Genomic DNA, 25,895 nt, shown 5'->3' with positions numbered 1-25,895 from the left:
CAGAGTTAAAAGTGTAAGTCTGTGAAGGGCCTCAAGCTCCTCTCAATAGGTGCCAGTAAAAAGGAAATAGTAGTACTTAGCCTACCTAGAAAAAGTGTCACAAGCAAAATTGATATAAGAACATGCATATCCTAGCCTCTTTGACAAACTTAACATTTTTCATTTTGATTAACTTCTAGAAATAATTGTTGCTGCTGGGAGTTATTTCAGTAAGACACATATTTTTTTTCTAAACCACTACATTGAGAAAAAGATAATAGCAGGAAATATAGGACAGTTTATTTTACTGTGTATTTTAGTATCTCTCAGAGCCACAGTTTTTTCATCTGTAAAGTAGCAATCACAAGATTCTGCTCATCTTAGTGGACTGTTGGCAATGATAAAATGAAGTCAAGGGTGTGAAAACACTCTATAAGCTGTCCTGTACCACATAAGAACTAAATAAAAACAATCGCTAACACGTGGAGCATGAATTTTGTGAACTACACTGCACTACATGCATTTTGTCATTTAATCCTCACAATGCCTCAATGATCCTCCCCATTTCATGGAGGAGAAAACCGAGGCTTAAAGACATGAATGTGCTTTCCCAAATTTATACAGGTGGTGAGCGGTGAAGACAGGACTCCCAACCCAGGCGATCTGCAGTTCAGGGCAGCGCTCTTTGTTACTCAACTCTTCTGCAATAACTGTGCTTATGGAGTAACCGAATATAAATAGCCCTTCGGGCGCTGATCACATTATCTGACTGTACAATTTCAGGAGGTCAGTATTCACACATTAGACAGTTTAAAAAATACTTTCATGTCTGCCCATTTGCGCCTCAATAGTTTTGGTTTCAAAAAGCCCACGTTTCTATTTCACAGATATCTTTAATTATTCTAAACTGTGCTTTAACCTTATGAAGCGTACGAAAGAAACGAGTCTCTTTTTCATTTCTTTTTCAAGCTTGGTGGCCTTAACTGCTCTCACATCACTGCCTGATGTCCCCAAACTAACCCCTTTAAGTCAACTTTGCAGATCTACAGCTACCTTAGTGATTGTTATCACATCCATATCGCTGGCGAGTCCGTTTACTCCGCCTCGCTAGTAACTGAGGCAAACAAAAGCATGCTTTAAACACTACTTCTAGCAACCATTTGCCCAACCCTGGAAGCCTTTATCTGTCTTCTTAGAATTTGTTAAGTCCGGCTTGCCTAAAGTCCAGAAACTCTGGTATCTCAAACAGGATATTCTTCTAGTCTTGTAAAATGCCTCTGTGTGAAAAGTATACAGACATACTTAAAAAAAAAAAATGCAGTGTTGACAAAGCTGTTTCTGTAATTGTCCATGGGTTTCATTTTTGGCATTTTACAACCTGAAAATACAGAAATACATGTAGTCCCAATTTCAGGTCTGTTCTAATAGTTTAAAAAAAAAGAAAAGAGATAAGAAAAAAAAGAAACAAACATCTGGGACTAATCCACAAATACATACAGTATCTCAATCCTCAAATCGTCCTTCTAACCCTTATCTCTGGCATTTTTATAGTGTTATTCACAGGGCATAATCAGCATAATGCATAATGCATCACTTGTTTTTCAGCTCTATTCAAAATTCTCAGTTCATTCAATAAAAAAGCCCTAGAAAAACAGCCTTGCTGCACGAGCAGAACATTCGGTGTGGGAAAAGTGGGCTTATTCAGTTCTTCCTGCCAAGAGAACAATGCAGAGAAACAGATCTCAATGTTTCCAAATAATTTCTGGCAGTAACTTGGAAGAAAAAACAAACTCATATTTACCTGTACCCAGAGCTCTACAGGTGAAGTGGCAGATAAAGCAGAAAATTTAATTCGTCTTCTGGAAGTTTTCGTCTCTAATGGACTCCGGGGTCATCCTTCCCGGCTGTCAGGTAAACCCCCCTCCATGTCTTGACTGTTTTCTTTTGCAGTTTTTCCCAGTGAAACTCTTCTCATTTGCATAAAACCTACTTCTAGCCTATAGGACTTTTTGAGTAGCTACTTGTTAAATTGGTTGTCTTGACATGCTCTTTCAAGCATGACATCATAAATCTCCATGGAAACCCCAACCCCACCTGCCTACATGCCAACGTTACCTGTCAGGCAGAGACTTACAACAATCGTATGAAATTGTTTGTTAATGAAACCTTTTTCAGGGCTTTGGATCTCTGCACAGTATAATTTGTGCTGTTGGCAGAAACTCAGCCAAGAAGGATGGCTTCATTTTCAAAGCCGGAGCTGTTTTGCAGCAAACAATGATCAAAATTACAGGCATTTGTTAATTTGCCCCTCCCTGTCTAACAACGCACTTAAGGGGTTGGAGAAAAACCTACAGCGGCACTTGTGCTCTTCTCTGCAGGATAAAGTTACGTTGAAACGTAGGTTTTGAAAAACCTCCAATTGATACTTCTAAGCTTTTCTACTCTCCAGCAATCCCCTTCTTACTTTTTACCAGCAAAACTTGCAAAACAGGTTCTGTGCCGGAATGCGTGTGTGTGTGTGTGTGTGTGTGTGTGTGTGTGTGTATTTTGTCTTGGCCTCTATGCTTGCAGAGGTGGTAGGAGGAGGTGTTGAGAATTTTTTAACTCTTTCCTACCATATTTACAGCTCTTGTAGGTTTGTCCTACCTTTCCTGGGAACGGTTAGGAAGCTCTAAAGCTATTCAATCCTTTCATTCATTCACTTTTCACCATCCCCAATTTTATAGAATCCCTAATGTGTGCATAAAACGCTGGGTACATTTCTGCCAATTTTGTGCCCAACCCCTCTTGGTGACCTTGGGCTCAGTACTCTTGCTTCCCACTTCTACATTTACTGCAGATATGCCTCACACTTCCAAGTCTAGGATTGTTGTCCCCAAGGTACCAGAAGAGTCTGAATGTGACTTGCTCCAAGCCAAATGGCTGTCAAATGCCACAGCATAAAGTTCTTCAGCAGGACTGACCCAAAAGCTGGGAAGCACTTAACGGCAGCCTCTAGAAGAATCTGCCAACACCGCAGAGGCTTGGGAGCAGCAGTAGCAGAAAGGGGCAGACTTCTTCAACCTGTCACATAGGCTGCTGCAAACTACAACAGACAGAACAGCATCAGTCCTCAAAGGTCAGAGAGCAAAGTTTAACCCCTACACCTTGCAGAGCCCACCCAGGAGTCCGCAGAGAGAACGATCACAGGAAAAGCCCTCGGAATGGCTTTTTTCACATAATGAACTGTAAACACTTTGGATCCTCCTCTGACTATCTGAGAGTTTTGCACTCTCATAGTTCACAGTCAACAGATGGCACCTTACCGTCCAAGGGAACTCAGAACTACCCTGGTTTAATACAGCAGCCTGAGGTGGAACATTCCTTGGAGGTAAGACTATTGTCAGAGATTCAATTACTACCTCCGTGAGATGAAAATACATCCAGATGAAGCCCACACTTGTGCTTTACCCAGTGGGGCACAAACACAATGTGAAACAAACAAAAATAAGATATAACCAGATCTAGGCTTTATTCTGTGAAATCCGAAGACAGGGTGGAGGCAATATTAAATCACAGTTGTTCCTCAGAGGAGGATATGCACATTGATTCAGCAGTCAGAGTGGTTATACATTAGGCCAAATCTTCCCTTTGGGTTTTTATAGGAATTTACAATATCTCAGCTTTTACTTACTGAATTCAAGCTTGGAAAAGCCAGTGAGAAGAAAAGAATCTGAAGGTTAGGCAAATAGAAAGAGTCACAGAAATAACCCAGATGGAAAGCACCCTGATTAACCCATTCTTCAGCAGGCAGATGTAAACATTGACAGGAGAGAATCTGTAATCGGTGATGACATTATGATAATGTGGGAATCTTGGGGAAAGTTCTGAGTAATAATCTCAGCAATTAGCACGGTGCAGGTGAAGGCTGAGCAGAAATGCCAAGACTTAGGTGATCAGTGCAGTAATGATTCTCCTGCCATCCCCAACCGAGGAAAATAGCAAGTGGGACTCAGCTTTAATTGCATTGTCATTTGCCTAATAGTAGCTGAGCACAACACTAAACAAGTTAGAGCTCAAGAAACGCAGAGATGGTCTATTTGTTTCTAAATTTAGTGACATCAGAGGTATCTACCATTGACTTGGACAGCAAATAAGATTCTTTCTCTTGAATTTGTTTCAACAAAACTTTTATAACAGATGTAGAAAACTGCTCACTGCAGAACAAGCCCATGAACATATAAATGCTGGAATTTTTGTTTCCTGAAAACATGAGTGTAGAGGTTGTCATACAGAAAAGAAACATTTCTTTGAGTAGGAAAAAAACAGCACTTTTATAATACTTTTATAATTAAAATAACCAATCCTTATCTAATTTAAGCCTCACAACAATCATATGATGTAAGAATGGATATTATCTTCATGTTACAGATGGCAAAAGTGTAAGAATAGAGTATTTTATCCTCCATTTGCCCCATGGTCCCAAGCAAATAAGCCGGTGAGAATTATGCCTGGGGCCTGCCTGGGGCTTACCCCGCCTTATCTCTAAACATCCCGACCCTCCCCCAAGGCAACAGGCCGAGCGGATCCGCCACAATAAAAGGCACCACGCTGCTGCCCTCTCTCTCTGTCTCTCTCTCTGTCTGTCTGTCTGTCTCTCTGCTGCCCTCCCTCTCTCTGTCTCTCTGCTGCTCTCTCCCTGTCTGTCTCTCTGCTGCTCTCTCCCTCTCTCTGTCTCTCTGCTGCCCTCTCTTTGTCTCTGTCTCTCTGTCCCACTGCTCTCTCTGCTGCTCCCTCTCTCTCTCTCTCTCTCTCCCCACCCCCGTCTGGGGCAGCCACTCTCTCCTTCAGATAATAAAGTCTCTTGCGTGGGCCTGTGTCTCCTGAGTCATTCTGGGTAAGGAGGGTGGTGGCGAGATACCCTTTCAAAAAGCCTCACGGAAGTTAGATAATTTGATTAAGTTTACATGTCTACTAAGTTTTGGAGTCTAAGTTTGAATCCAGGTAGATGTGAGATTTGATCCAAAGCACATGTGCTTGACCACTAGGCACAATTATCCTAAGTTTAATAAAACTGCTCACAACTGGAGATGCTAAATTCCTACGTAAGCCATGTGGAAAGGATTTACTTAGTCAACTACCCTGAAAGTATATATTGGATTGCAAAGGGTAAACAGAGACCTACAGACGCTCACACTTGGGCCTGGGGTGGAGTGGTCCAGACGGGATATTCCATCAGCATATTGGTTTAGCTTCAGGCTGCATGGAGGCTAGTACAGACCACATGGAGTAGGATTAATGCATTACAAGTCGTTTTACCCCAGGACAAACAGACCACAAACAGCTGATCTCAGGAAATATCTGCAGCGAAGCTCTGGTCTCAAGAAAAACTGACAAACATGAAACCATGGAAACTCACTATGGTAAGTTCCAAATGCTAAGTCCTTGAGCTTTAGCTCTATTTTTGTTTGTAGCTGTTTGCTTTAGAAGTTATCATTCACATTTGGTCAACTTCTGCTATGGTGCAGGCAATGGATGCTTAATTTAATGTGTCAACTTAGCTATGCTATGGTGCCCAGCTGTTTGGTCAAACACCAGTCTGAATGTTGCCACGAAAGTGTTTTTTTTTAGAAGTGATTAACATTTACATCAGCAGACTTTGAATCAAGCAGATTACCCTTCACAGTGTGCGTGGGACTCATTCATTCAGTTGAAGGCCTTAAGAATGAAGCCCAAGAGATCCTGAGAAAGGAATTCTGTCTCAAGACTGTAACAGAGAAACCCTGTCCATGTGTCCAGCCTGCAGATCTCAGACTCAAGGCCACCATGTCAACTGTTACCTGAATTTCCAGCCTGCAGGCCTGCTCTACAGATGTCAGACTTGCCAGTCCCTACAATTATGTGAGCCAATCCCTGGAAATGAATCAGTCTCTCACTCTCACTCTTGCCCTCTCTCTGACCTATCGGTTCGTTTCTCAGGAGAACCCAGACCAATAAAGCAGACAACGCCATGAACGGCAATAGCTCGCCTGGTCATGTTTTCAGGCTTAGGCTCCAGTCCTCTCCAGCCTGCAACATTGTTATTTAACAGACATTTTCTCTTGGAACATCTACTGTCATTTTAAATACAGCTTGTCCAGAATGAACTCAAATCATTGTTTAGTATCTACTGAGTATGAGCAATATTTAATGAAGAAGAATAGACATATTTGTTGCCAAATTAAGATGAAGGAATACAATCGAGTTCATTGGTTATTACACTAAATATCAATGGACTGAATTCTCCCATTAAAAGACTAAGGCTAATAGATTGGGCTAAAGAAAGCAAACCAAGTTATATGTACTTTCTAATAAACATTACTGGTATAGAAAAGTTGAAACTAGATGGGTAAGACACACCAGACAAATGCAAGAAATGTAAATCAAGAGTGGAATATAAATATAAAGAAAGGTTAAACACTAAACAATACGGAGTATGGTAATATACAGATGTAATTTGTGAAGAAAGGTGATCATCACAAATGTGTTTGCAACAAATAAAGCAACTAAAAAATCTGTAAAGTAAAAATTCTTAGGAATGCAAGGAGAACAGAATAAAAACACAATTACAGCAGGAAACTTTATTATATTTTGTTTAGAACTGAATAGCTCTAGAAGAATAAAATAAGGACTAAGAAGAAATGCACAATACAAACAACAAACTTGATATATGTTTGTGTGTGTGTGCATGTGTATATGTAATAAATATAAAATAGCTAAGTTTTCATGAATATTTATGAAATACAAACATCGATTGTGTATTTCAAAAAAATCTTTTTTGAACAAATTTAAAAGTAGGAATTTTACAGACTGCATTCTCTAGTCACATCAAATATAGTTATAAATGAATAATGACAATCAACTCCTTGGAAATGAAATATTCCCAGACAACCCTTAAATCAAAGAAAAAAAAAATCAAAACTAAGAATTTCAACTCTCTTTAAAGCAGTGAAGCAGGAAATATCTCATACGAAATTGTAGGAGACAGTCCAAGCTGGTGTCAGGAAATGTATGCCCTTAAATGCCTTGATTATTAAACAAGAAATATTAAAAATAAATGGACTTAATACTCATTTTAAGAAACTATAAAAGATAAAAACAGCTTTTAAAACTAGGAAAAGGCAATTGATTAGGATAAAAGCTGAAAATGAGATAGCAAATAATAATCTGGAAAAGATAAGTAAATGCAAACTGATTTTTTCCAAAAAAATAATAAAACACATGAACCCAAGAGAGTATAAAAATGACTTTTGCTCTCCAGAAGCTTATATGGGAACTAAACTTCTTGGTACTTAACTAGAAGTTAAACAGATGTAGGGGAATAACTAGAAAAAGAATCACAGAGATGGGTTAAGTACACACTAGATTTGGAAGAACAATGGTTCTCACGCTTTTAATAGCACACTTTCATAGAGGAAGGAGAGTGTTCTGGTTCAGTTGTAATGTTTAAAAACAAAGAGGAAAAAAGAAGGAACAAAGTAAGGGGGTAGGAGGGATGGAGGCAGGACAAAGGATCCAAATGCTAGAATTGGTCAGCAGGAATTACAGCAGCGCAAATGACCCATTCATTTCTCATGAGCAGCTGCTGTCTTCAGTCCCTCACCATCTACCTCCTCTCCCTCCAGTATCTTGGTGTAAAACTGTTGACTGCCCCAGCTGTGATCTCAGTAAGTACCCATGAAGCCCATTCCATCAATCCAAGAACACAGCCTTGGTGCAATTATGGCGCAACGTGAAGCCCCCTCCTTCCCACAGTAAGCTGTACTCCCCTCCACACTTTGTCAAAATCAGCATCGCGGTTCAGAGTCCCACCCAACAGCCCCACAACATGACACCCACTCACAATTCACCTTCACCGCTGCACAGGTTTGCTGCAGACCCCTTGAAAACTCCAGATCAGAGGAAGGGAAGGAAGAAGTGAGGGCAGGCCTGCTAAAACCAAGCTGCTGAGATGGGAATGCAAAATAAGATGAGTGCTACAGTCTGAGAGTGTTTCAAAGGGAAGATACTACAGAATTTTGATGAAAAAATCCACTGAGCTCCAGACCAGATCTTTTGCCCCAGATTCTATCCCCATAAGCAGAGTCTAAGAGTTAACCCTGTGGTGTCTTTCCCACCCATTCCTCTCATGATGGTGACAAATGGTACTTTTCTCTGATCCTTTAGTGGCTCTACATGTCATGGCAGATGATACAGAGAGCTTAGGAACTTGTTCAAGGTCCTGGCACAGGTAGGAGCAGAGTGAGAACCAGAACCCAGGCTTGGGTGCTCTGTTGGGGGTGTTCTTAGATTTTCTGCTATACCTGCTGAAGCCCTTTGCACCTTCATCCTTCTCCAATCAATCACCAAGTCATTCCTGTTTTTCTTTGAATATCTTATGTGTCATCCGTCTATTCTGGCTGAGCTCCATTCCTGCAGCCATGGCCCTGGGCCTTATCACTGCATCCTGGACAAGGCAGCCATGTCCAGGCCAGCACCCAGGCTTCTCTCATGGTCCCCCTTGCATGGTGCTGAAAAGCTAACCTTACAACTTTGCTTTTATTCCATTTTCAGCCCCAACTCTACTACCGTGCCCTGTCTGCCAGTCCATGCCTTCTGCTGGCTCTCAAGGTCCAACATAACCTGGCCTACCTCTACTTGACTCCACTGCCACCCCCTTCTCCAAATGCCACGTCCACTTCACTCAACCTAGCCTATCCTGTTGATGCCGGGGTTCTTGTTTGCGGAGCTGAAGAATGAGCTTCACAAACAGTCAAGGTAGGAGAGCAAGGTACAGGCTTTTATTTAGAGATACAGTGAAAGGACAGAGCTCCCGGCTCACGCCAGGAGGGGACAAGAGAGTCTGTAGTGGTGCGTTGTCTAGGGTGTTTTATAGACAGTTAAGGAATTTTTGAGAACATGAAAAAAAACTTAGGGATGTGGACTTGTTAAGTGGTCTCTGAATATTTAGAATTAACTTAACACAAGCAACTTAATCTGATGATTTCTCCCTGAGATACCAGCATCTTGGTCTGGGAGCATATGAAACAAGGCCACCTGCTCAGCCCCCAAGGTGGGCCGAGGTATTGTTTGGTAAAGAGTAAGTTAAGAATTTCTAACATCTTAACTTCTTGGGTATTAAAATGCAATCTTATCTTTAAGGTGGAATCCTTCCTGCCTTTTACTGTGTTGTTTATGCCTGGGCTTACTTGCTAAATTAGTTGCCCAGTTTGCAAAATCACTTCATCAGATCTGAAGGAGAAAGACAGCACATAGGCCTGGGCCTTTTAGTATGCTAAAGAGAACCTTACACATGCTTATAAATGGTTAGCATAATAAAACATGTGCTACTCTTCTTTATCTGGGGAACATTAACTGATTTCACTGAAGGATGATTCTAGAGCTCAATGTTTAACATAGAGTTTTAGCAGGGGGGCTTCCTTGCATGTAGTTACATTGCTCTGGCTGCAAATATCCTGCCCTGTCCCCTCCGGAGGCCCTCACCCTACTCTGACTTCATTTATGGTCCCTGTCTCACTGTGACTCAAAGGGAGCCACCCCAAGTCTTGTCTCAAGTTCGTTTTTCCAGTCCCTCCTCCATCAGGATGTCTCTGTGGATTCATTCTATTCATTCAGATGCAGAATTTGTGAATATCCTTGTCCTAGCTATTTGCTGAATACCTACTACATGTACTGGGCCTAGGACAAGTCTTTAGTCTCCAGAAGCCTGTATCATTCTGAGAGACTCCATCCGAATTCTGATCTCTGTAGGAAACCTGCCTCTGCTGGCCCACCACTCTGACCTCCAGCAAATTCTTGATGTACGTTCCACCATTTCCTAATGTTTCTCACAAAACAAGAGTGTCCAAAACAGTAATTCTCTTGTCAAATAGGCTTAGGATACACTGCACATTTAATTCCTTATCCACATACTCCCAAACCTCCACCTGAGATTCACAATGCCTTTTGGCACATTAAAAGATCTGGCCAATCCTATAGTGTAGAAATTCATTGAACTTTTGGTTAACTAAGCATGTCCCCAAATTAGAAACTTTCTCTCCATTCTCCAAACACCTATGAATAGCCTGGGAATCTCAGATTCTGCAGAACATACTTTCACAAAATGCTGGTCTAGTTCATGGCAATTTAGAATATAGTCTGTCTCATAACTGCCCTAATGTGTACCAGCCTTGACTTCTCACCATTAATGTTCTCCTTGATGAGAAGAGTTTCACCTCACATTCAACATCTGCTGTAACAGTCTTCTCATCTCATCTAATCCTCCCCACGACAGTACTGCATACATCTCATTTCTATAGTTAAAAAAGCCACAGAGCAATGAGCTGGCTTGCTCACAGTCCACAGCTAAGAATGTCCCAGCATATAAAATCTTAGTATCTCAGACCCCAAAGTTGGTCCTCTTTCCACTAAAGAGATATACCCTTGGCAGGACAGGTCTTGTGTGCTTTTTATATACTGCCTGATGCCAAGTTCATAGTGTAGGTCTGTGATAAAGAGCCATTTGATTAAATTAATCCAAGAAAACACCTGCAAGGGGAAGTCTGAATACTGGCAAAGAAGAGAGCTTGATCAGTAAGGAGAGGAAGGACAATTCAGGGATTTGCAATATGAGTTCCGCATCGATGTGCTGGACTGAATCTCACTGGTCTTTTTTGGATTCCTCAATACCGAAAATTTCCATCTAATTTGATGGCAGTTTTCTCTAGGTTGTGCTGATTACCACTTTCCAGGTGTCTCCTGCCACTGCATAGCTACACTTTGGTTTTTGACTTCTCTTTACTTTCCCACCTACTCCCAGGCATCCTTAGCAGGTTTTCCAGTAGAATCTTATTTTGATTTTTTTTTTGTTTTGCAGAGCTTTTCTTAATATAGCACAGTTCTCAGAATGTGTTCTCTTGCTCTTCCACAACACTAATTAAAATGAAAGCTATGCAGAGGTTGGTGGCACCCAATTAAACATGGATCAAAAGCCATGTGTTATGAATGATCCCTGTGTAGGATTCTTTTTCTCTTTTCCTGTATCTGTATGACTAATGTCAAGTAAAATTGCAATACCTTGAATCTAGTCTTGTCACCCACTGAGTCCCCTCATAAGATGTCCTACTATGTAATATTTCAAATGATCTGAAATGGTCCTCCCCACTGTTTAAGTCACAATTCAAAATACAAGTCCTCTGGGAAATAGTTCCAGGAAAGCTCCATCATCCCTTGAGTAGCATCCTCTGGTAAATATTAGACTGCTCTTGCAGTTTATTTTTTTCCTACCATTTTTCATCACACCGAAATTTAGATGGCTATTGTTTCTGATCACATTCTGATTTCCCTTCGATATATCCAAGACTATTTGGAGTTTCTGAAGACAAGAATTTTTTTTTTGCTGATTCTTTCAATTCTATCATCTTCTTTATTCACAGGCCTCAAGGATTTTCTTAAACACATACTCATATACACTAATGTAAACTCTCTGAAGACACCTTGTATTTTTGTGATGACACCATGGACCCTTCATTTGGAGGTGTTGCTCTCGCAACAGTAACATTTTCTCAACTTTTACTTTTCTTAGACACTCATCACTATTTATGACACTGCTTTTTTGGTGCCAAATTTCTTTTCTTCCCAGAACTATTAAAAGCCAATCTAGTCAGGAGGCTAGCATTTCAGCCATTCTAGGGTCACCACTAAATTTCACACTTACTGACACTGGGCAAGCTGGCCTCCCATTCTATTCCTTCTCCATTTTCTTAACATTTTAGAGGATCATTCAGTTCTGCCCACCCAACAAAAGAGAGTGCACTCTGGAGGAATGAGCAAATCCAGGTATCAGGATTTAAATCTTGGTGCTACCACATACTTGCTGTGTCACCCTAGGCAAGATTTCACTGCTCTGTACCTCGGTTTCCGATTCTGTTGAGGAGAGTTAATAATAGTGCCTGCCCCACAGGGTTGGTGGGAGGATGGACTATACTAATGCGCAAAGAGCGCTAGTGCTGCAACTTCAGCTGATGCCAATAACAGGTCCTCCTTGTGGTCTTTCCCCTTTTTCACCACTGTCACTAGTAGTTGACAAAATAGTGCTAAAGAAATGCTGACCGTTGGCCTAACATTCTCCATGTTCACATGTCTGTGCGAGGGTACTTCTTCCCTCTTCCTATGATAGCTTGGTGTCATTATCTGCCCCACATACAGTGTATGAGATTCCTTAAGTACAAAGAAGTTGTTCCCTTTTCCCTTCAGGCTTAGGTAAGAAATTGGCCTGTCGTTAGCTCCAACAGCTTCACAGTTTCTTCTACTCCTCATGGCAATTCTCCCATCATGTCCCCCTTTGGATTAGATTAAGAACTTAAAAGAGGAAATTCTTAGCTGGGTCTATTTCCTTTAATGTAATTTACAACTTTTTTATTTTTGTATTTATTTACAAAACACATAATTTAAAAAATCCTACCCTTTCTATGTTAGCTTTTTACCCACACCCTCACCATGTCATAGATAGCACTTTACAACATGAAAGTGGAGGCCTAAGGCCTCCCCTAAGTGAACAGTCTTTGGTCTTGGCACATCTTTAGTTCCAATTAGTCTCACTCTCCTGGCTTCACTGATGTATATATCCATGAATATATAGACGCACATTCTGGAATGTCAAGGATTTTCATGTATACGGGTTGATCAAAGTTAAGACAAAGGTGTTGGACAAAAATCTGATTAATTTGGAGGTTTTCATACATGACAGAAGGACTGCCTCTCTTCCGCAAGATATAAACTGATACCCTGAGGTCTGCAGCACAAGTAAACCAGTATGACTGTCTGAAGTTCTGCTACAACACAGTGAAATTCATCAAAAGTAAGTTATAGAGATGCCATTACATATAGGTGCAACTATATATTAATAATGTTTATTTTACATATAAATGTGATTGATGCTATTGTATAGACTGATATAGAGTGCTATATATAATGAAGTTGATGAATTCACTCATTACATTTGGGAAAGCTGATATAAGAAAATGGGGAAATTCCCATCTTAAACTAGACTCCACAGACAAAATGTGGATAAACCAAACATCCCTGTAGGTGCTAGAACTAAGATACTACAGTGAAGTGAAGTGATATATTCCCCTTCTGAACCAACGTATTTAAGGGCCTGTACAAAACCATTCACTCTCTCTGTCACTCATGGAGACTTGGAATGCATGTGTTAAGATGGCATTGTCACATGATGGAAGTAGCCTGAATCACCAAGTCACTGCAAGGACAGCTTCTCTGGAGAGTTCTCCAAAGAAGAGACTTTGAGTGTGTGTGTGTGTATGTGTGTGTGTGTGTGTGTGTGTGTGTGTGTGTGTGTGTGAGAGAGAGAGAGAGAGAGAGAGAGAGAGAGAGAGAGAGAGAGAGAGATGAAATATTTTTTAAAAAGTTGGGGGTTATTTGTTAGGCAGCATAACCAATACTATACTGCTAACATCCGTTTTAAGGTACACATCTCATTTTGGCTCCTTTTTTATTGTAACTCACATTTGAATGGGGCAGCTAGCTGCTGAAAACTAGCCTGCAGAAGGGCGGCATCAGCAGAGGCCCCAGCAAAGGCAAACCCTTGTCTCTGGTTTGTGACATCAAACATTGTATCCACAAAAATGTTACTTGCTTTGTCCTAAAAGTATGTCACCCTCACTGTTTAGTTTGTGGCATTCAGTGTCTGCGAGGAGCAGCAAAGCGCCCTTTAAGTCACAGGCTTTCTGTGCCTGGATGTGCTGTGATCTGGTAATACTGCTTTCTCTCTGTTCTGAACCCTGCTTTCCATCCCCAGAGCTTTGTTTATTGAAAGTGAGGTTGTGATTGTACAAATTGTTGGTACCATACTTTCCTCCTCTCTTTCTACTCTACATTCTGTTTATACCAAACACAAAGGCATCCCCTAGTCTCCCAAAGCCATTCCATGAGTTCCAATTTTCCCTCTTTCTATTGTTAATACCCTTAATTGTTTTCAGTGAGTTCTATGGGAACAGGAGGAAGAATGCCTTTATTCTACCAACTTGTAGTGTTTGCTTGACTGTTTGCTTCTCAAGATTTGCTTTTCTGATTTAAATGCAGTTAAGACTTTTCTTGTCCTGTCTTTAACTGTAATTTTCCATGGTTCTTGACAAAATCAAGCACACACCTTCTGAAAAGGAGATGTCAGTCAAAGGAATGGATAATGTTGAGTTGGGACCAAACCCTCCAGTTCCAAATTCCATAAAACAACTCTTCCTCAATGAATAAAGTTCTTTAGAGGCTGTTATTAAAAAAAAAGAGTAGAAGGAACTAGAACTTGGGATGCATATGAATAAATAGACCAATAGATAATTTCCTTATTTTCATTTTCACAATTGAGAGCATAGTTGCATTTCGGAGCGGGATATATAGATTACAGCAGACGATGATAAATGGTGACAAACTAACCAGGCACTGAGAAAACAGCCCTAGTGCTATTTCCACACAAACACAAAGGAGAGGCTGGTTGATAAGGGCACACCAGGGAGGCCTGAGGGGCATCCAGACCAGGTACAGCTGGCCTGAGGGAAGAAGCGGGTCAAAAGGCTTCTTGGCCTGACTGACCCCACTTCAGGTAGTCTTTTTGTTCCTGTTCTTATCTCCTTACTTTAGCCCTCCACAGTGTTCATGTCAAAGGAAAAACACACTTTTCTATCTCTTACTCTTTATATTGAATGGAAGAATACACCAGACTTTTAAGCTAAAGTGTATTACTCTTGCCTCTTAAGGTTTGACCACATTATACATAAGGATACAATTGTTAACCCCAAAGCAAGGACTATATACCGAGTTAGTTAAAGAGAAAGTCTGTAACTAGAAATAAAGATTGAAAACATTTTCAGAAGGTGTTCCAGGATGAGGAGTGAAAAGCTGACTTTTGCAGGTGTGAAACCTTTTGGGTATCTGTTTCTTTATTAGTGAGGATACGGAAGAAGAGCATTTCCAAATTGGGTGGTTATACAGCACCCACGACTGAGAGACTGCTCAACTACCAGCCTTTCTAAACTCAGAGCTACTTCAAAATAAGTAACTTTCTTTCAAAGTAAAATATAGACAAGATCTTATTTTCTATGGTTATCTCATATGTTTCTGGAATTGAATAAAATTTAACTTTTTAAATAAATGGCAATGGACTGTCTCTGTTGCCTGACCCACTGTGATCTACATAATTTGTTACCTAAACTTCAGAAAAATTAAACATGGAAGAAGCAAACACTAAAGTCAATAATGAATGGGAAGACCACAGACTCTGGAAATTCTGACCTTGGTTCAAATGCTGGCTTCTTGACTTGAGGGAAATTATTTTAGCCTTTCTTAGCTTCTGAGTGTAATCTCTTCTGACTACTCAAATTGCAGTCAATCTCTTAATTCTTGGATTCCCCCACACCCTCTATCTGTAACACTCAAAATGTTACCTATCGCATTCCTATTGGATTAGAAATACCGGCTCATTCATTCATTCAATAAAAATGGACCATACTTTGTTTAGGTCATGTATTCCCTTAAATGCTAAGTTTACAAAGGTTATTAAGACAAGGTTCTTGCCCTCCAAAATTATAAGAAAGAAACACAGAAAAGTACAATAAAGGCATGATTAGAAGCTACAACACAGGTACTGCAAGATACTATGACCAGCTCAGGAGTGACAAATAAGCTGGATCTTCAAGGTTTAGTCTCTGTGCATGAAATGCCTTATTTCTTTTACTGACTTGAAGGCAGGGTTATACCTCATTCATCTATCTGTCACAATGCCTTTACCATGGTAGGTGCCAAATAAATATGTATGGCACGAATAAGTGACTGAAATCCAATGTTAAGCTTTTAACAAAGGAAAAATACAAGTTTCAGAAACATAAAAAAATTATACCTTGACAATGGGGTGGCAGATACTACTATGCAGATAAGCATTATGCTGCAATAATGGTCATCCACATTTTTTAAGATAATAGCAGAAGGGAGTTAAGGAAACCTCTCTCCTTTTCAATAATTTAGACCAAAGAAAATTCTTGATTGACTTATTTTCACACACAAATGTAAGTTTTCAAATCTGACTCTTCCAGTGCTTGAATGCAGATTTCAAAACATAAGACACGCTTTAATTCTAATTTAACGCCAAGGAATTAGAACCTAGGTTCCCTTAGTACGAAGATATTTCACATAAGGTACCAGATATAGCATTTTCAACACCTGATTCATAATCTCCCTCACTGGAACTCTTCTCACAAAAGCCACTTCTCTAGGAGGCAGCCAAGGGAAACAGCCACCAGAAGAGTATATGGTTTCTAGAACAGTGATATCTGCAGAAGTGCATCAGACTTGAGTTACTTGATTTCTTTCTTATGGCTGGTCATGTGATCTTCCTGCAAAGGAAGCCTGCAATAATCCATTGTCAGAAAGTCAGGGAGGAACAAACGGTGCCATGGAGAAAAGGATCAAAAGAGGAAATGGGAGGTAGGAGAAAAGGAAGGCAAAAGACAGCAGATGAAGGCTGTCTATAGGAATTTCCTAAACCACTGCCTAAACTTGTCTCTGATGTTTACAACGCCCATTAGGGCCCATTTGCAACACAGCAATGGGATGAAAAATAAATACACAGGTCCATGCATCAAACTCTTACCCCTGTTGGATGGCAAGCCTTAGAATACCCAAAAACCCATCCAAATTATCCTGTGAAGGGACAGCTGACCAGCCATGGCCAAACTACAGCTACGGCAGGGATTTCTATGGCAGGAAACTGGAGCTCAAGGCCACTAAGCCACATTCATCATTCCCTGTCACTTGACACCAGGAAGCCTTTACAACCTTCAGGTTATATGTCACATCCCCATGTAAGAGTGTTAGCCAAAGCCACCATGGTCACAGTAGCAGCAATAATCATGACATCACAAATAATAACAGCAATGATAATACCTGAAATATTTTCAACACAGAAAATATACCATTTTTGACACTAATGTCCATATTTCTCAGCAAAACAAATGAGTTTTAACATTGAAAAATATAGTCTCCCTTTACTCAACACATAATTCATTTTCTAACCTCCTTCACTTCACCCTGACCCCATGTTCCCATAGTCTCACACACACACACACACACACACACACACACACTTATGCCCCATGTATAGACTTTTGGCAGAGACTTTTCTTCTCTTCTTCTAGGTTCTTTGGCTGATAAACTGATGCAAGATAGATGATCAAGAGAAAAACAAGTTTAATTATACATGTACAGAAGCCCTGTAAAAATATAAGAACAAAGGACAAGTTGGGCAATTGAGCTGAGATGCCATCCTGAGCTAATGGGATAGAGACTTCAGAGGAGAAAATGATTCAAGGACAATAAGAAAAGACGTTTGGCAATTAGATGTTTGCCCTGCCATGTGGACAAGTCTTTCAGATAAAAAGTTATCTCTGGCAACAGTTGTCTTCCAGGGCCAGGCCTCCCCTCTAAATTATTTTAGGTCATAACAACCTTACCCCTATTTACTGTGTTTTCCCAGGTAACCTTTCCACCACAACCCTTTTCTTTTGTCTTTTGCTGAACATGGTATTGAAGGCAATGTCTTGGGCTATTTCAGAGAGTTACTAAGTTCTCTTGGGTCTCTCCCATGTATACAGGAGGAGGTATATGTGCTATTAAGCTTTTTTCTCCTGTTAACCTGTCTTACATCAATTTAATCATTAGACCACCTAATGAACTAGAAGGGTGGAAGGAAAATTTGTTTCTCTCCAAAAAGACTACTATGTGCCCTATAAATGACAATTGCCAACTTACAGAATAGCAGAAAAAATAAGGATTCTGAGCTCAGAATCAACTGAATTCAAATACCAACTTTCCCTTAGCAAATCGTGTAATTGCAACTATTCTTTAAGGTTGAGTTTGCTCAGTCTGAACCACTTTAGATAAAGTATGGTGCCCCACAAGAAATGATACAGGGAGAGGCACATATTCTATTATGTAAGTGGATAGTGACCCTATTAGCAATAGAAAAATGTGCTATTTTTGTTACATGTCAATTATATCTCAATAAAGCTGTGGAAGAAGTAAACATACAGTCCAAAAAGCACATTTCACATTTCTAGGCACTCTGATAAAGATTTTCATAAGAGAAAATATTGCATTTCAGGAATAAAACAAGACTAAGGGTAAAGTTTAGATTTAAATTATTCAGGCCAATGCCAATATCCTTTTCCATATATGATCAAAAGCTGAGTTAGTTAGACATCACTTTTGTAACTAACCGGTAGGATAACACACTCAAAACACTGAACTTGCCTCTCTGCCTGGAGTGTGAAATGAGAAACGGCCTGCCCACCTCCCCAGCCATGCAAGCTACTAAGGGTGCCCTGCTTCTTTTACTGTACTTTTCATCCTCAGAGGTCAATCTGGTATCACACCTGTGAGGTATGCAGAGGAGGCCTCCCATATCCATGACCCTGGGCCTGTGCTGTCTGCGAACAAGTAGTCGCACACAGCCAAGGAATAAAAACATCCCAAGCCACGTTTGGGTGCTATCTGTGTGGCTGTCCAGCTAGCACTGAGAAAACAGATAGCTAAAGTCAACAGAAAGGCAAGCATGCAAAAGGTAAACACCAGTGAATAATAATAATAAAAAATTACAAAAGCAAAACCCTCACGTCAGCCTCTTAAGGAAAGGGGATTCATCACAAGCCTACCCCTCTGTATAAGACTTTGCCCCTGAAAATGTATTTTCATTCATTCACTCATCCACCCATTCACTGTGCTCGGTACTCCATGCTAGCTGGGTGCACAGTGGCTGGTCCCATGCTCTGCTCAGTCGAGTAATACCCTGTCATTGTCTGCACTTGAGATGTATTTGTGGTTGAACATGGGGACACTCCTTTGGGGAACTGTGCACACTCTGGGTCTCTCATCTCTGGTGTGCTGATAAAGAAGGCTGAGCGTTCAGGTCAAACCTTTTCTACAGACTGCATCTTCTTTCGAGGCCTCAGAAGAGATCTGGAACAACTCAGTAGTAGACACTACGACTTTACACTACCAGTCACTTTGCTTCCCCTCAAGTTCATTAAAGAGTGAGCTTTGCAAAGTGAAACTGCAACAGGTTCATACCTGGTCTCTCAGCCTCTCTTGGTGGCCCATGATGGCTGTGGCATGATGTGGGTACTTCTGCTTCAGATGTTCTAGGAAAGCTTCTCTCTTCCTGTCCATCTCAGATGTTTGCATTCCCAGTATTTCTTTGGAACTTCGGGGCCCGCCTAGGGTGTGTCTCCTTGGGATGCTGCGGGAAGACTTGGACATGGAACCACGACTGCTCCCATTAGAAAGGCGCTCCTTGGTTCTGCGACATTCTGCATCTTCTGATGACGTTACATGCAGATTGCTTTTCCCTTGTTCTGAAAGACAAAAAACATACTTTACAACTAATGACTTCACACTAGAGTCTCACTGACAGACACCAAGAGGGTCTGTGGCAGCTGTTAATGTATGACTATAACCTGGCACATTATTTTTTTGAGGCAAGAAGAAGGGAAGAAAAACATCAACAATCAAAGTCTGAAAAATCACATTTTAGAAATAAAAGGGGTTGGTTGCAGCAAAAACTCAGCTATTTCTGACTCTCCCTGAGGTTATTCAAAAGGAGAACACTTGGTCAGACTAGTCCACAGGCAACTGTGCTACCCCATATCTTCATCTGTAATTATAAAATTATAAAAGATTATTCAATTATTGAAAATTATTACAAAGTTTACTCCAGTGGTTCAGATTATTTCTTTCAGTTACAGTTTCATCCTGGTTAACAGGATTTTTATATTTTTTTAATCTAAAGGTGGTTTCTGAAACATGTTTCATTGCCAAGACCAAAAATAGCTGCTATAATCACTGACATGTGAATCACTTGGAAATTCTATTTCCTCCCATATGCATAAATCAAGCAAGCATTAGAATAGTATTAGAGGCAATAAAGGAGGGCACATCATGTAAAAGCTCAGACACCTTTTACTTGAATGGAATTTATCTAAAATACACAACGAACAGGTAAGAGATATGGCACGTTCTGAAGGTCTTGACCTCGACACTTGTCCTCTGACTTGGCCTTTAGGGGACAAGTTGATTTCTAGTTGGAAGTAAGCAACAGAAGCAGACAAGGACAACACTGAGTGTGCGGCACAGGTGGGGACTCTCCATTCATTCTCAATGGCTGGCAAGTGGGGTGCCAGGTTTGAATACTCGTGTTAACTGACAAAAGGGGGTTACTTTTTTAAAAACCAGGATAGGAAGAGAAAGTAGTGAACATTCATAAACAATTCAAGAGCTCAATGGATTTTCTTCATGGGGAGCAGTTCTTATTCAGCATTACAGATGCAGGCAGAACCAGGTGCCCTTGTGCACTGAGCACCTGGGGAAGCACTGAACTGGGACTCAGGAGTCCTGCCTTAACCCTGGACTTAGAACCAACAATCTGACCTCTCTCAGGCCCATGATCTTCATTAACAAAATAAGGATGGTTGGGCTGGCATTAGATACACAGAGTCCTCTAGCTATAAATCCTTTAAATCTATTATAAATTATTTTTTAAATTAAGTTTCCAATATAAGAGTTTACTTGCTAATTATTTATTATTAAAAGTTATGTACAGAAAAATAGATCCAAAAGTTGAGAGTTCTGTATTTGAGTCTCAGATAACTCCAATCTGGTTCTTGATCACAAGAACCAAACCTTCACACCAGTGATGTAAATCAACAGGTCCAGAGCTTATGCATAAAGTAACTCCTCTAAATGCAGCGCCACTGACGCTCTTTCCCTCCTTTTTGCCTAGAAAATGTCCACGTGTAGAACACTAGATAAGACATCCTTTACTTCAGCATGGAAAACGCTTTAACCTCAGGCTGGTTTTACTATTCCAGTCTTCCAACCCTAGAATAGTGTTCTGGGAATAATTCTTCCTATTTATCCTTCACTTTTCATTACATTACTAATAATAGCATCACCATCAGGCATCAATGAGGAAAGGGAGAAAAAAATAGTCAAGTTAGTTAATTCCTCTACTTTTCATTAGTTTCAGCAATAAGTTTAGAAGGGGAGGAAGATGGAGCTATATCTCATAACATTGAGATAATTGAGAGATTAACCGTAATTTTATTTACTTAGGTTAACATCTCATTACATAGACTCATGTGAGAGCTACCTTTTTATGTATTCTCTTCTTTAATAATACAGAAATAACAGATCTAGCAAATAAAGCTAGATGCAGATAACGCCATGTCCCAGGATGGTAATTATGAGTGTAGTCTGAAGAGCATTAGCTTAACCTTTTGTATGCACGTGAGTTTTGTATTAGCCAAGACTATTGTATGCTTAACATAACACTACTGACTTTTAAATGGATTTTTAATATTACTTTTACTTTTTGACATCATTAAAATAATTCATTTAAAGAAGTATTCAAATCCAGATTGGTAAGGAAGAAGTTAAACTGTCACTGTTTGTAGATGACATGATATTGTACATAAAAAGACCCTAAAGAATCCACTCCAAAACTACTATAACTAATATCTGAATTCAGCAAAGTTGCAGGATACAAAATTAATACACAGAAATCTGTTGCAATCCTATACACTAACAATGAGCTAGCAGAAAGAGAAATCAAGAAAACAATTGCATTCACAATTGCATCAGTCAGCATAAAATACCTAGGAATAAACATAACCAAGCAAGTGAAAGACCTATACTCTGAAAACTACAAGACACTCTTGAGAGAAATTAAAGAGGACAGTAATAAATGGAAATACATCCCATACTCTTGGGGAGGAAGATTAATATTATCAAAATGGCCATCCTGCCTCAAGCAATCTACAGATTCAATGCAATCCCTATCAAAATACTGACAGCATTCTTCAATAAACTAGAGCAAATAGTTCTAAAATTCACATGGAACCACAAAGACCCTGAATAGCCAAAGCAATCCTGAGAAGGAAGAATAAAGCAGGGGGGATTATACTTCCCAACTTCTAGCTCTACTACAAAGCCACAGAAATCAAGACAATTTGGTGCTGGTACAAGAGCAGACCCATAGATCAATGGAACAGAATAGAGAGCCCAGATATACACCCAAGCAGATATGGTCAATTAATATATGATAAAGGAGCCATGGACATACAATGGGGATATGACAGCCTCTTCAACAGCTGGTGTTGGAAAAACTATACAGCTACATGTAAGAGAATGAAACTGGATTACTGTCTAACTCCATACACAAAAGTAAACTCAAAATGGATCAAAGACCTGAATGTAAGTCATAAAACCATAAAACTCTTAGAAGAAAACATAGGCAAAATTCTCTTGAATATAAACATGAGCAACTTTTCATAAACATACCTCCTCAGGCAAGGGAAACAAAAGCAAAAATGAACAAGTGGGACTATATCAAACTAAAAAGCTTCTGTACAGCAAAGAACACCATCAGTAGAACAAAAAGGCATCCTACAGTATGGGAGAATATATTTATAAATGACATGTCCGAAAAGGGGTTGACATCCAAAATATATAAAGAGCTCACACACCTCAACAACCAAAAAGCAAATAACCCAATTAAAAAATGGGCAGAGGATCTGAACAGACACTTCTCCAAAGAAGAAATTCAGATGGCCAACAAGGCACATGAAAAGATGTTCCACATCTCTAATCATCAGAGAAATGCAAATTAAAACCACAATGAGACATCACCTTACACCAGTTAGGATGGCCAACATTCAAAAGACAAACAACAACAAATTCTGGCGAGGATGTGGAGAAAGGGGAACCTCCTACACTGCTGATGGGAATGTAAATTAGTCCAACCATTGTGGAAGCAGTATGGAGGTTCCTCAAAAACTAAAAATAGAAATACCATTTGACCCAGGAATTCCACTCCTAGGAATTTACCCTAAGAAAACAGGATCACAGATTGAAAAACACATATGCACTCCTATGTTTATTATAGCACAATACAATAGCCAAGAAGTGGAAGCAACCTAAGTGTCCATCAGTAGATGAATGGATAAAGAAGATGTGATACATATACACAATAGAATATTATTCAGCCATAAGAAGAAAATAGATCCTACTATTTGCAACAACATGGATGGAACTACAGGGTATTATGCTCAGTGAAATAAGCCAGGTGGAGAAAGACAAATACCAAATGATTTCACTCATCTGTGAAGCAGAAGCACAAAGCAAAAACTGAAGGAACAAAACAGCAGCAGACTCACAGAACCCAAGAATGGACTAACAGTTACCAAAGGGAAAGGGACTGAGGAGGGTGGGTGGGAAGGGAGAGATAAGGTGATTAAGGGGCATTATGATTAGCACACATAATATAGGAGGGGCACAGGGAAGGCAATATAGCACAGAGAAGATAGTGACTCTATAGCATCTTACTATGCTGGTGGACAGCACTATAATGGGGTATGCGGTGGGGACTTGATAATAGGGGGGAAGGTAGTAACCACAATGTTGCTCATGTGAAACCTGAGCATAAGATTGTATTATCAATGACACCTTAATAAAAAAAAAAAGTATTCAGGACAGCTAGATTAATTAGCAGGACTGACTTTCTGGGAAGGGGATTTTATCACATGGGCATAAAACACACATACCCACATAAACCCTTACAGCTAAACATTCAGGCGCCTCAAATGCCAACCAGAAAGTTCCATTCTGCCTTGCTTTGTCACTCAGACTCACAAGAACTATTCTATTTCATCCAAGGAGCCTCAAAAGAGGTCACAACTGCCAGAACAGTAGCCCCTTAGGAGACCACGGAGTGTTTTCCACTTTTCTTCTTTGAAATAAATTGGGAAGGGAGTGAGCGGCAGGGGGAGTACTGGAGTTCCATCTTCCGTCAACGCTCACCTTTGAGCAGCAGCACCGCCTTGACTCTAAAGCTCTATTCTCTTCTAACACTTTGCACTGGGAAGGTCGCGTCAAACTCATGTTACTTTCCTGTTTTTTCCTTTCTGTGGATTCTTCTAAAATGTCTCCAATTGCTTAACAAGGTTTAATGTGATTTGGAGGCAGGCAGCAAACAGCAGCAGTGGTTAATGCACCAGTGGCTGAATGCACAGTCCCTGGGCCCACATCTAAGGGCCCTGGAGCTGGCTTGCTCCTGGGTCTCACCTTCCTGCTTCAGCTGCTGTCCCACCCCTGCATCCCACCACAGGTACCTTCCTGCTCCACCCTCTCTGGCACCACAACCACCCAACATCACTTTCCACACAAAGCCACTGAACAATCAACCTGGTCAACCAAGCCTCTTCCCAGTAAGGCTCAGTTCTTGGGAGCTGCCAACTCCCACAGCTGAGGGACAAGTGACAACTTTCCCATTCTGGTCTTTCGCGGAGAATGTGATCTTTCAGCTGAGGAGAACAACTAGGCAGGGGCAGAAACAAACAAGGGGGCATAGGCAAAGCACATTCAGTCCCAACTCCACAGCAGTGGAGTCAGAGACCAAAGTCCCAATTCCTCATCACCCCCAGGAGCAGATCATCCAAGCCATCAACACAGAAATACACTTCTATTTCTTGTCTGGAATGCACTTTGGTGCTAACATTTAAGTAGGGGGTGTGTCTGGCTGTTTGCTATTCTGGGAATCCATGTCAAACAAATAATGAAGTTACAGCGAAGACAAGGCTTCCAGTTTCCCCTTTCCTGCCCCTCCCAGCCCCTGCAGCTCATTCAGAAGGGGAAAGAGCAAAACAGGAGCTTCCAGCAGAGAGCAATCACCTTCAAAATCCCCTGGAGCAGAAATGGGGAGGGAGAAAGCATAAGAGAGAGACTCTCCCAGAGTTTCAAAGGGCATCCGGGCTGTGATGTAGATGTAGATGTCCTGGAAACAAAAGTAGAAAGTGAGGCTGGGGCAGGTGCCAGGCAAGCAGAGGATGATGGGGCTGCACGTTGTCCAGCCGACAGAAGACATCGGGGGCTGCTGAGGGTTGCTTTGGCTGGGACAGCTGACCTGCAGCTGCCTGCTTTCTACCTGGGAGCCAGCTTTTTAAATGGTGCTGAGATGCTTTCTTGTGGGAACACCATAGGGAATTGCTGCTTTGTCTGGCTGTATAGCCTACCTGGATCTGTGGTGGCCGCAGCAAGATTTTGTCTATCTGTGTATTCAAACCATAACATCCTCCTGCTGTACACACAGGAAGACTGCCTTTTCCAGTCCCCTTTTATCTAGGTGGGGACTTGTGCTGATTCTGGTCTATGCAGCAGGCAAAACTGATGTGGGTGACCTTCAGTCCTGGCCCTTGGGCCTGCTGAATGATCTTGCAAGCTTTCTTGTTCCACTTTGGCCAGGTAAGTGCAAAAGCTCCAGGAGAAGCCTTGGGAAATGGTGTCATGACTAGACAGAAGTCTGTGTCCCAGAGTTGGCCTGGAGGTGGACAGCAAGGAGATCCACAGGCAGGAAGATCTACATTCCACTGTGTTCAAAAAACTACCCTTGCTTATACTAACCCACAGAGATCAGGGGTTGTTGTGACAATCTGCCCATCTGACTGATACAGATCACACATTCTGTTGGGGGGCCACGGGCTCCTCAGTTTTCCAGCTCCCTTGTTAATATCGTAAAGCTAATCACCACATACAGATGGGCACAGAAATTACAGTGGAAATCAGACTGTGGTATATTCCTCCAAACAAAGCCTTAAAAAATTAAATAAGTGATAAAGGAGGTTTCTGGTACAAATTTTAGATAAAATAGGAACAGCACCTCCCCTGCCCAGAAAAGCATTTTGTCTCAAGTGTTGGTTGATTGGTTCATTCATTCACTAGAATAAATATTTATTAGTGCCTGCTCCATATGCTAAAAGGAACTAGAGACGTAGAGAAGTGATGATCAAGAGAGATTAATTCTC

At 40.8% G+C, this 25,895-nt stretch overlaps 1 protein-coding gene across 14 annotated transcripts in view; it reads right to left on the bottom strand.

The window, feature by feature from the left end:
* The window catches only part of KIAA1217 (KIAA1217 ortholog), a 638,036-nt gene that overhangs the window by 261,226 nt on the left and 350,915 nt on the right, over positions 1-25,895 (bottom strand). For 13 of the 14 annotated variants that reach the window (XM_036880951.2, XM_036880948.2, XM_036880956.2 and 10 more), the window contains one exon: positions 19,111-19,394. In XM_036880951.2, the coding sequence (XP_036736846.2) occupies positions 19,111-19,299 (189 nt within the window). In that variant the 5' untranslated portion in view covers positions 19,300-19,394. Of the gene's footprint in view, positions 1-1,780; positions 3,486-19,110; positions 19,395-25,895 lie in introns of those variants that run through there. The other variant, XM_036880958.2, reaches the window with a different exon arrangement.

This window comes from Manis pentadactyla, chromosome 3 (genome assembly GCF_030020395.1).
Source record: "Manis pentadactyla isolate mManPen7 chromosome 3, mManPen7.hap1, whole genome shotgun sequence".
Classification (NCBI taxonomy): Eukaryota; Metazoa; Chordata; class Mammalia; order Pholidota; family Manidae; genus Manis; species Manis pentadactyla.
This window is presented reverse-complemented; position numbering and strand designations above follow the sequence as displayed.